The 12,045-nt window shown below is 41.9% G+C and overlaps 1 protein-coding gene across 8 annotated transcripts in view; it reads left to right on the top strand.

Annotated features, from left to right (window-relative positions):
• Positions 1 to 12,045, top strand: part of ROBO2 (roundabout guidance receptor 2) — a 1,482,214-nt gene that overhangs the window by 1,004,176 nt on the left and 465,993 nt on the right. Inside the window, exon 1 of one of the 8 annotated variants that reach the window (XM_029081981.2) lies at positions 8,714 to 9,634. The exons of the other annotated variants lie outside the window; for them this stretch is intronic. Coding sequence (XP_028937814.1) covers positions 9,574 to 9,634 — 61 coding nt within the window. The 5' untranslated portion in view covers positions 8,714 to 9,573. Of the gene's footprint in view, positions 1 to 8,713; positions 9,635 to 12,045 lie in introns of those variants that run through there. 8 annotated transcript variants of the gene reach the window in all.

A 12,045-nucleotide genomic window follows, 5' to 3' on the forward strand; every position in this document is an offset into this window, starting at 1 on the left:
AGTGCTTAACAAATATCACAATTATTATTGTTATTAAGAGAGGATAATGACAATCTGAAATCACATGCTTCTACCTGATTTTGCACCCTGTTTTCTAATCAAAAGTTATTTGTGACATACAATTTCCTAATTGCCTTTTTATTATAACATCTGAAGCCATACTTTTTAAAGTTCATAATTCAAGACCTGCTCACATCCTCAGAGGCTAGACTGTATTGGACAGTTGCTGTCATAAATGTTCAGTGGTCTGTGCTCCTCCTCCTCTCTTCCAGCGGTCAGCCTGCTTAGGCTCTGGGCACTGCATGAAGCTCTTCAGTGTAGCAGGAAAGACTGAAATGCTATATTTCTACCAGAATGCTGGACTAAGGCTCCTGCAGTGATCTCTAAGTTGAGTAGTACATGGCACCACAAAGGAAACCAAGATTGTTATTGGAAGCAGTGTGATCTAGTGGTAAAATAACAATCCTGGGAGTCAGAAGACCTGAATTGTAATCCTGGCTCTTCCACGTGTGTGCTACTCACTTAACTTCTGTGTGCCTCAGTTTCCATATCTGTAAAATGGGAATAAAATATGTGTTCTCCCTCCCTTAGACTATGAGCTTCATGGTAGAAATGGACTGTGTCTGACCTGATTATCTTGTCTCTACCACAGCACTTAGTACATTACTACCAATCAATTGATCAATTGTATCTATTGAGCACTCACTATATGCAGAACACTGTACTAGGCACTTGGGAGTGTACAATACTCAGAATTGTCAGACAGGCATATAGTAAACACTTAACAAATACCACAATTATTATGAATATCATGATTATTACTAATATTAAACCTTTCCCTCCATTACTGTATTAAGGCCAGAATTGGCTTTTTCATGTGACAAAGTAATCTCCCCAAAATGCACTTGATTTATTAGATCAGACTACAATTCAGGATGATTAATAATGACCTTTTGTGAGTCTGTAATCGATCCCTGCTCCACTGTAATATCAACACTACTCTTACACCTTCCCTGGATCATATATTAAGTTTAATTCAGATGAATGAATCTGGGATTTTTCACGCTGTGACAATTTCTACGTGTTGCTCTATGCTCTGCCAAACCCAAGACATTCTAAAACTCCAAGCCTACACTCTTTTTTTCTTTCATAATTGATTAAATTGATATAAAAATCCACAGATAGTTTATTTGCCATCAAGAGGCACTGGAGAGGATAGGGTTCCATGGCTGAATTCAGCAAGATGTAATTGAAGAATCATAGCTTGAATCTGTACTGGCTAGCACCAGCTGTTGACTCATTGGCACCATGCTTTTATTCATTTAGTGACTGCACTGATGCTGACTGGAATGTGCTTTCTTCCATTTGGAAAATGAGCAGGATGGGAGGAGCTGGTATGGAGAAGTCACCAAGCTCACCTCTCCTGCCTTACCAGCTCAGAGGGGACCTATTAGAGCAGCAAATTTTACTCCTTCTGGGAATCTCAGAAATTACATGCGTAACCGCTCTATTGTCTGTTTAGCTATGTAAAGTAAACCTCCATCCCTCCACCTCACACCGAGGTGGGTAACTTCAGCCCCATCTCCCTCCCCTCCTGAGTTCAGTATGCACAGAATATGTGTGATGCTTCTGCTGTACTTCACCGAGTGGCCAGTAATGTCCACTGCACCAAAAGGACACACATATACCATTACTACTAATCTTTTTTTTTTTTTTTATAACAGCTTGAATGTTGCTGTGTTCCATCAGGGAGCTCACTGCTGCAGCTGCTTCCACCACTCTGGCCTCTTTGTTGTCTCCAGTCACTTCTTGAGAGTAATTCTTGACTCTTGAGTCTGAAAATTCAGGGAGGAAAGATTGGCCTGAGCAGGATTGCGGGACAACAGATAGTGATATTGGAAAAGGAGGAGGAGAAAGAGAAGTAATGGAAGGCAGGGAAAGCCTTAGATCTTCTCTCTATGTCCTCACCTCTCCGCTACCACTGTCACTTTCTTCTCTTCACCCTTCTCTGGTATGGCCCTCCTGAATCCCCATTGTCACAATTTTGGGGGCACTGTTTTCATACTTCTGCAAATTATGATTGTATTAACTGTCTGCTGTGTTTTACTAAGGTAAGGGTGGCTCTGGTTCAGGATGGGGAAAGATTTTGCGCAAAGGTAGGTTAGGAGAGATGGTATTAGGCTGGTCCAAGAAAAATAGTAGTAATTTCCACTTCTACTAAATCCTTTCAAAAGATATGCTTAATATTTCATGGTTTATTATGCATATGTCTTTCAGATAGAGAATTTATGGTTTTTTAGTACTACCAATTTAGTTTCCTGACAAAGAAGGCTATTTGATCACCTTACTCAAATTAGATTTAATTATAGCCTCTTAGTTGTAATTGTCTTTAGGTACATTAAAATATATATCTAAAAGGCACATATTGAGTACATAATAATACCATTCCTGTTTTTTTTTTTTTTAAAGAACCTAGTTCTTTCATTCCAATGTCATATCCAGCAGTTTAAATAAAAAATTAGTTCAATACTAAAACCAAATTTCCATTTTTGATTTGATAAAGGTATAGACTTGTACTTTAAAATCCTGAGCAGTTTAAGTTTTCCATTGTGCTAAATCAATGAAAGTTCTCTTTTTTGATTATTAAGCAACAAGGGGTAAGGATTGTACTCAAAGTAGGTAAGAGGGAGGGATAATAGATAAATTAACAAGGAATAAATGTGTTTAGCCAGCCAAGAAACTGTTCATGGCTAAATATTGTGAATGAGGTTCACAGTTTTATGGGGTTTTAGAAAATTTTTTTAAGGAAAGGTAGCTAATTTTGGAAGACTGGAACATCTTAATCTTTTCATATGAGGGAAAATTAAAATACATTATTTTATTATTATAGATGGGAGTGCTGTTTGTGGGAAAGAATAGAAGAGAACAAGAGAGGAGGGTGGATTGATGATGATGGAGTCTCCTGTTAGGAACAATGACTGGGCCTTGGTCCTAGGACTTCTGGGCCGAGAAATAGCACAGAGAAATTGATTGCAGTGCTAGGATAACTTGCACAGCACCTCTCCCATACAATGAAATGAACAAATAAGATGAGAAGGGATGCCGCATATTGGAAAGTACATGTGCTATCTTCACCACTGCTACCCAAACACAGGCAAAAATGGAATTAGAACTCAGGTCTCCTAATTCTCAGAGCAGTGCTCTCTCCACTGGACTCAGGGTAGATTAACAAATGGCCATCCATTTACATCACAAACCAGGTTAATTCATTAATTCATTCAATCATATTTACTGAGGGCTTCCTGTGTGCAGAGGACTGAACTAAACTCTTTGGAAAGTATAATACGATAAAGTTGGTAGTCACAATCCCTGCCTACAAGGTGTTTTAAGCCTATAGGAGGAGGCAGACATTAAAAGAGTTTACAGTTAGGGAAATTCATACATTTAATCATATATACTGAGCATTTACTCTGTGCTGAACTCTGTACTAAGCACTTGGGAGCGCACAGTACAACAATAAACAGACAGAATCCTTCCCCACAATGGGAAATCAAGTATATGTACCTAAGTGATGTGGGGCTGAAGTGAGTATAAGTGCTTAAGGGGTAAAAGAGAAGCATCCTGGTTTAGTGGAGAGAGCCCAGGCCTGGGAGTCAGAAAGGCCTGAGTTCTAATTCTGGCTCTGTCAATTGCTTGCTGTGTGACCTTGGGCAAGTCACTTAACTTCTCTGTGCCTCAGTTTCCTCAACTCTAAAATGGGGATATCTGTTCTGTCTCCTACTTAGACTCTGAGCCCCACGTAGGACAGGGATTGTGAACTAATTAACTTATCTACTCCAGTGCTTAGAACAGTGCTATGACACATAGTAAGCACTTAATAAATACTACTTTTAAAAAAATAAATAGCCAAGTGCATAGCCTATAGAGAGAGGAGGATGGTAGGAGAAATGAGGGCTTAGGGAAGATCCTTTGGAGATGTGATTTTATTAGGTTATCCAAGGTGGGATGAATGGTGGTCTATCAGATATAAAGGGAAAGGGAATTCCAGACCACGGTGCAGAATAAGGACATAAGCGAGTGTTAGATGGTGGGATAGATGAGATGGAGTTGCAGAGAGTAGGGTGCTGTTAGAAGAGGGAAGTGTGCAGATAAGGTTGTAGTAGGAGATAAGTGAGGTAAGGTAATAATAATGATGGTATTTGTTAAGTTCTTACTATGTGCCAAGCACTGTTCTAAGAGCTGGGGTAGATATAAGGTAATCAGGTTGTCCCACGTGGGGCTCACAGCCTTAATCCTCATTTTACAGATGAGGTAAATGAGGCACAGTGAAATCACTTGCCCAAGGTCACGAGGCAGTTGTCTCTCCCCGCTTCAATCAATACTTTATTCTGCTGCCCAGATTATCTTTCTAAAGAAACGCTCTGGGCATGTCTTCCCCCCAAACCCCCACACCAAAAAAATAAATAAAAATCTCCAGTGGTTGCCTATCAACCTCTGCTTGAAGCAAAAACTCCTCTCTTTTGGCTTCAAAGCTCTCCATCACCTTGGTCCCTTCTACCTCACCTCCCCTCTCTCCTTCTTAAGCCCAGCCCACACACTCTGCTCCTCTGCCATTAACCTCCTCACTGTGCCTCATTCTCATCTGTCCAGCAGTAGACTCCTGGCCCGCATCATAACTCCAGCTTGGAATGCTCTCCTTCCTCACAGATGCCAAACTAGCTCTCTTCCCCCCTTCAAAACCCTACTGAGAGCTCACCTCCTCCAAGAGGCCTCCCCAGACTGAGCCCCCCTTTTCCTCTGCTTCTCATCCCCTCCCCATCACCTCTACTCCTGAAATGCTTATGTGGCAGGTACTGAACTACACACTGGGGTAGACACAAGCAAATCAGGTTGGACACGGTCCACGTCCCACACAATCTTAATCCACATTTTACAGATGAGGTACCTGAGGCCCAGAGAAGTGAAGTGACTTGCCCAGGATCACACTGCAGACGTGCGACGTAGCTGGGATTAGAACCCAGGTCCTTTTAACTCCCAGACCCATGCTCTGTCCATGAGGCCATCTTGCTTCTCGTGAACCAACATCAGTCATATTTGAGTACTTACTGTGTGCAGGCCACTGTATTAAATGTTTGGGAGAGTACAATTTATCGGAGTCTGTAGATTGATTCCCTGCCCACAGCAAGTGTACAGTACACAGGGGAGGCAGACATTGATATAAATAAGTAAATTACAGCTGTATATATAATAAATGGTATTTATTGAGTATTTACTATGTGCAGAGCACTGTACTAAGCACTTGGAAGAGTACAATACAATAGAATTAGCTATGTTCCCTGCCCATAACGAGCTTGCAAAAGTGCTGTGAGGCTGAGGGAGAGGTGAATATACGGTGCAAATCCAAGTGCAAGGGTGATGCAGAAGGGAATGGGAGAAGAGGAAATGAGGGTTTAGTCAGAGAAGGCCTCTGCTTAGGGCGTTTATCACAAATCGTACATCTGGGCAGTAAGTATCCTGACCCTGGGGTTGGAGATATGCAAAGTTTCACGGATCTAAGGACCTGTTTCTTTAATTATTTTTTAAGTGCTCCAGGGATCCTAAGTTTTTGAATTAGCACCTTCCACACCCAAAGCCTTCCAGTTCCAGGTGACATAATCCAGGGGCAGCAGCAGTCTCTGAAGTTACATTCTCTTCAATTCAGTGTTTGTTTGAAAATAGCAAATAGTGTGCGTGTTAGCTTTTAATTGAACCTCAAGCGGCTTGCACTTGATTTAAATGGCTTTGTTTTGGAATTTGTAAAGTTGCATCTTTTGTTGCGGCTTCTCTGCCTAATGGACATAAAAACATCATACTGCAAGATAAACAAGCTACACATTAAGGGAAAGAGCAACCCAAAATATTGTGACTTTCACCTTGTCTGACAAGAAAGTTAATATAGAAGGACTCAGGCCTGAAGGAGGAAAAGGGATTCAAACGCGGGGGTGGTGGGAGAGAGCGGAAAAGGAGAAGTTGTATGTGAAATGGTCAGGGGAAGTGGTAATTAATTGGAAAAGGTGGCTTTCTAAAATGTTTGAAGATAGAAGGGACTTGGACTGGTGGATTTGAAGGGATAGGGAATTTTAGAAAGATAGTTTTAGCTGCCCCGTACGGTGCTTACTTATGCTCAGCTTCTGTTTTGTAAACATTTCTTTAAACCTTTCTGTAACTTATCACAATAATTGCTGATTTCCTACTATAACCCAGCATGATCACTTTCCTTCCCTGACCTCAATCTCATCTGTCTCACCGCAGAACCCTTGCTTCTGTCCTGCCTTGAGCCTGGAACTCCCTCCCTCTTCATATCCCGCAAACCCAGACTCTCCTCATCTTCCAAGTCTTATTAAAGATCCCGTCTCTACTAAGAGACCTCCAGTGATGAAGCCCTTGTTTCTTCTACTCCCTCTCTCCGTGTTGTCCTCCAACTCTGTTATATTGTACCCTCTGAAGTGCTTAGTATAGTGCCCCGCACTCAGTAAGTACTAGATGTGTTTGGTTATCACAAGGTTAAACTGTAACACCTGCATATCCTTCCTTCAAAGCCACTGTAAAAAAAATGAGCTGAACAGTAGAAGATAACGTTTTCTATTGTTCATGCATGTTAACTGCAATTTGAGGGTGGGCCGGTTCATTTTTAAATTTTGCAATGCTGGAAACAGTTGACAAGTTTCCGTATTGAAAACTTTTTCCAGGCATCATTTCGACTCAGATGTGCCGATCACAAAAGCGTTGACATCAGAGCGATACTTAACATTTTAAACCCGGAACATTTGCTGGAAACTCCACTCCACGAAAGGCTTTCAGAGAAACAAAAGAAAAAGGGATTTCTCAAGAGGGGAAGAATATTTATTTCCCATACTGTTCCAGTAGGGGGAACTAAAGATTCACCAACCCAATCTTCCGCCGGGCACATGGACCTCTGTGTTGTGGTAACCCAGGGTCTAATCATCAGTGCAAACATCAAATAGCTACTAGCGAGCCTGTGATCACACGTGGTCTGAACCACACTATTTACACTAAAGACACGGGATATCGTAGGGTGCTTTTGATCTAACGCTGTCTTTGCCTGATCAATCCTGCCCTCTAAAATATTTCTTTGGTGGGTTTTATGTTTAAATCGAGCTTCTTTCTTCATTCCCTTTAATAATGGGGGAAAAAATCCTTTCATTTTAGCTTTCTGGGATGAATTTAATTTTTTTTTTTTAGTTTTCCGGATCATTTTAATCGGTTCTTAAAACCCACTTCTTGGAATCCTTCTCATTCGTTATATTCGAGGAGAACATACAGAATAGAAGCGTTTGTGCATCTTTCTAGACTTGCTTATTTCTCCTGCAGGGACACTTAACCCCTTGCATCGTACGTTTGTTGAAGGAGTAAGTTAAATTCCCGCTGCACCCTGTATGGTGGGGCAACTGGAACTTGAAAGGGGCACTGTGAAACCTGGGGATTGTGCTCTTGGCTAAAGCGAAGAGACTAGGAACGAAAGGTTTTCAAACTTAGAAAGAGATTTTATTTGGGGTTTCGTATTACCAAGTGAATGAATACAAATCCTGCAAGCCCTGATTGGTTTTGTACTTCCCTCTTTCCGACCTGTGATTCCCGGGAAGGCTGCAGGAGAGGGTTAAATGGGTATTTTGTGTCTGCCAGGCGTTGTGGATAGAGCACAGGCTTGGGAGTCAGAAGGTCATGAGTTCTAGTCTGCTGTGTAACCTTGTCATTTTACTTCTCTGGGCCTCAGTTCCCTCATCTGTAAAACGGGAATTGAGGCCGTGGGCCTGACATGGGGCAAGGACCGTGTCCAGTCGATTTGCCTGTATTCACCCCAGAGCTCAGTACAGTCCCTGGCACATAGTAAGCGCTTGACAAATGCCATGATGCTGATCCTGATTATCATTATTTTTATCTCACGGCTGTGAGGCCGATGCTCTCTAGTATGGGTCTGCAGGAGAGAGGCACAGCGTGGCAGGCGGACAGGCAGAAGATTGGGATGAACAATTAGGAAATCCTTCCATGAAATCACTCACTGAGAAAATTACCTGCCCATTAAATGGGAGGCAGTGAGGAGCAATGATGTAAATTGTCCTTCTCCCCAACAGGAGAGGAAAACAGAAGAGAAAGAGAGCGAGCCCAGCACAGGGAGGGGAGTTTCGCGGCCGTGCCAGTTGGCATCCTTGCGGATCTAATTGTTCCTTTCCCATCCTTCCTCCCCCCCCCCCCCCCACCTCGTCCCCATCTTTTCCCCCCTTCCCGATCTCCCATCTCCCGCCTGTCGGAGTATTGGAGGGGGGGAAGCTGTGTCCCCACCCTCTTTTGCTAGCAGGCTCTCCAGCTTCCCCAGGCTGACTCCAAGCTGCCGTCAGTTTTCTCTGCCTCCTCCTCTTTCTTCTCCTCCTCCTCCAGCCCCAACCCACTTTGCCGCGTTCCCCAAGTCGGCCGATCGGCAGCAAGAGCAGCTGCTATTGCTGCTGTTTCAGGAGGAGGAGGAAGGGCAAGGGGACGTTGCTGCTGCTGCTGGGGCTGCTGCAGAACTGGGCGGCTCGTGCTCACACACACACACCCACAAACACAGAGACACAGACCCACAAACACACACCCACAAACACAGAGACACAGACCCACAGAGACACAGACCCACAAACACAGACCCACAGACACCCACCCACAAACACAGAGACACAGAGACACAGACCCACAAACACACAGACACAGACCCACAAACACAGCCACACCCCCCACACCCCTCCGTCAGCCTGCTCCGCTCTCTCCGCCGAGCACTCCCCCATTCACAATTGCACAGGAGCCGGCGGCCGATCCAGTCCCTTAACTCACTCCTTCCCTCCTGCAGCCCTCACGGTGGAGTTACAGTCCTCAACCGATTTCTTTTTCGGGGACGGTTCTGCATTGAGCGAAAGAAGGGTGGGGAAAGAGGAAGGTTGCATAAGAAGCCCTCCTCAACCAGCCCGCCTGCAAAATGTTCCACTGACACGTTCTTATTATGGAAGTTAAGTGACAAAACTCCGGAGCTGGCGCTGCTGTGGAGGAGAAAGAAAGGGGGAAGAAAGCAAGCGATTGAAGTCCAGGTTTTTTGTTGTTTTTTTTTTTCTTCTGCAGTGCGCTGGAAAGTTTGTGGAACACTTTCTAAGAATTAGACCTTATCCCTTTCCTTTTATTCCTTTTGACTTCCGAAGACAGAAGTTGGCTCTGGATGGCAATGGATCCTCAGGAAGCAGTCTTAGACACACTTGAATAATTCCTTTGGCTGAGCTGGATCGGTGGGAATTTAGGAAGTAGAGAGTGAAAATCGCAGCCTTTGGAATTCCCCTCAGTTAATCTGGATGGATCTAAATGTGCCCTGTTCAAGACCTTTCCATCAGCAACTTTTGATCTCGAGATTTTCCTTATTTACTTTAATTAGCTACTAGGAAAGTCTCTGAACTTTGGACCTACCTCTTTTTAATTTTTGGGTACTGCTTTTTTGTACTTTTGCTCTCTGGGATTGATCTCTCGAGTGATCTGGATCGTTTTTAATATGTCAAAATGTGTCTGCTAATGTTTACACAACTCCTGCTCTGTGGATTTGTATATTTTCAGGTGTATGGTAAGTTGGAAAGAAAAAAAATGGCTATTTGTCTACAGAATTTTCTCATTTTGAGTGTCTTCTGAATCACCTATGCATCCTTTAATGTAGAATCTCTGTTGCAGTTGCATACAGAGATAAAGGGCTGGGTGTCTTTGTTTAGATTGTATAAAAGTAGAAAGTTTATTTCTAATGAAGAACCTCTTTTTAATCAACTAAATTGATAAAGTAGTTTGTGGATGAATGGGTCAGACAGTGAAGCTGAGAAAAAAAATCTTGGTTTTGTTTAGATTTTGCTTAATATTTATTTGGGAAGATTCTGTGACTGAACTTTGGCCCAGAGAATCAGCAGATGAAAGATGGTAATGAACCTTTGGGCCAAGGTAGAGTATGAAATTTAAGAGTACAACCATCTTTGGATGATTAAATTTACATCAGTTGTGTCCAGGAGAATGCACCGGATGAGTGAAGTCCAACAGTGGTATTTAGAGCTTGTAGAGAAAATGTCAAAATATCATGTGAGTGCTTCATGTGTGTGGAAAAAAGGTGTGGGCTGTGTGGGAACCTGTCTGATTACTAGAGAAAGCTTTGCTGGAAATGTTCAAAGACAATGGAGATTTTGAACAGGTGCTGTAGGTGTCTCCCCCTAGATTGAGCCAGCCTGTTAAAACAATAATGCTGCAGAGGTTTTTGTGCCTTTTGTTCAGAGCCTCTTTTTTTTCTTTCTTTTTTTGTCTTGGGCAATTTTCCTAGGATCTCTGTGTCATAAAATCTGGAAGCTTTTTTCAGAGAGTTCATTGTGGGACCGTTTCACAATTGCTGATGCAGTTCGGGAATGAAAGGAACTAAAAGATTAAATTGAATTAACACTGAAGGGCAAATAGACTACATAATTTAACAGGAACAGGAAGGATTAAGAAAAAAATGTTTGCAATAAGTGGATATTATACAAACACCTGAAGATATGAAATACCTAGAAATATTTTGTATCTTTAATGAATATAGGAATGCAACAGTCTTGTCTGTCTCCAACAGCTCTTCTAAACAATGGCATCATTATCTTTCAAGACATTTAGATCCTGATGTTACCCTACCTTTTGGATTAATGCATTAGAAGAGTGGCCATCTTTGACTGACTGACTATGGAAGCAAACTTTGTTTCAGGCTTCTGCTACTCCAGAAAATCCAGAATCAAAAGGAGGTGACCCAATCAGGTCATGCAGATTGGTTTTTGCCTAATGTGTGGTGACTGTGAGTCCAGTGAAATCATCCACCCCATATATATATATAAAAATATATACACACTACGTTTCTTTTTCTCTTGTCTCCACTAGGAGCAGACTGTGGTATGAAATTAATCATTATTCATTACATTTGGAAACTCCTACAATAATGCACTGTATAATGTACATTTAAATAACTTTGTCTTGTTGAATGTAAAAAGTTTACATAATTACCTTATAGGACATTTTTATCTTTTACCATCCTCAAATGATCTAGTGTAATCTTAAGAAATTCCATTTTCAGGCAAGTTATTACTTTTATTAGTTTATGGTCAGTGGGCCTGGCAAGTGTGTGTGTGTATGTGTGTGTAATATGAACTCTAAGTATCAAGCTGCACAATTATCAGCAAATGTTCCAAAATGTTGTGGAGCTATAAGAGTACAATTAAAGTGTTCACTGAAAGTGACAGAGTGAATCAAAGTAGCTTGGTGTTACAGAATGTAATTAACGTACCAGGCTGTTTGGAGATATATGAAACAAATACAATTAACCAGCTGGCTAGGATGACCAGAGCAAGACTTTTTTTTTTTTTATGAAGAGCGCAACTAGAATCTTTGTTCTAATTTAGGGTCACAGGACAAGGGAGGGTGCCTTGTGAATCAGATCAGTAATTCTGTACATGACTGTACTGTGCAGTTTATTTTGACCCAAAAAGGTGAGAGTCCCTGTGATTTGTGCAGTAGAATAGAATATAAATTTTTGTGAGGTTGCTATATGGCAAACCAACAAATGTCTAGAAACCCATATTGCCAATGGTTTGTAAGTAATAGATTTGACACCGACATGCATTTGGTATGTTGGATCTTTCTTTCCCTTGTAATGCCTCCCACCAATGGAAGCTCAGTGGTGTTGGTGTTGGTCTAATCAAGCCCCTAAAGAGGAAAACTGGCAATTAAACTTAGGTTAATTGCCATGAGTTGCTAATGCATTGTTGGAGGAAGAACCTCAAAATTGTATCTAATTTCAGGAAAGACTGGGAAAGTCTGGTCACCTGAGTGAACTCAGATGAGTGAACTCAGCTCCTACATCTTCCTCCTTTGAAGTGCACTCTTCTTCCCTGGAAACTTTTTTAATGTGAATAGCATGATTTAGAGAAATAGCTAGTATTCTGAGCACTACTCTGACCAACATCATTGTGAGCTGAAATT

The sequence above is a fragment of the Ornithorhynchus anatinus genome, chromosome 17, assembly GCF_004115215.2.
Source record: "Ornithorhynchus anatinus isolate Pmale09 chromosome 17, mOrnAna1.pri.v4, whole genome shotgun sequence".
NCBI lineage: Eukaryota > Metazoa > Chordata > Mammalia > Monotremata > Ornithorhynchidae > Ornithorhynchus > Ornithorhynchus anatinus.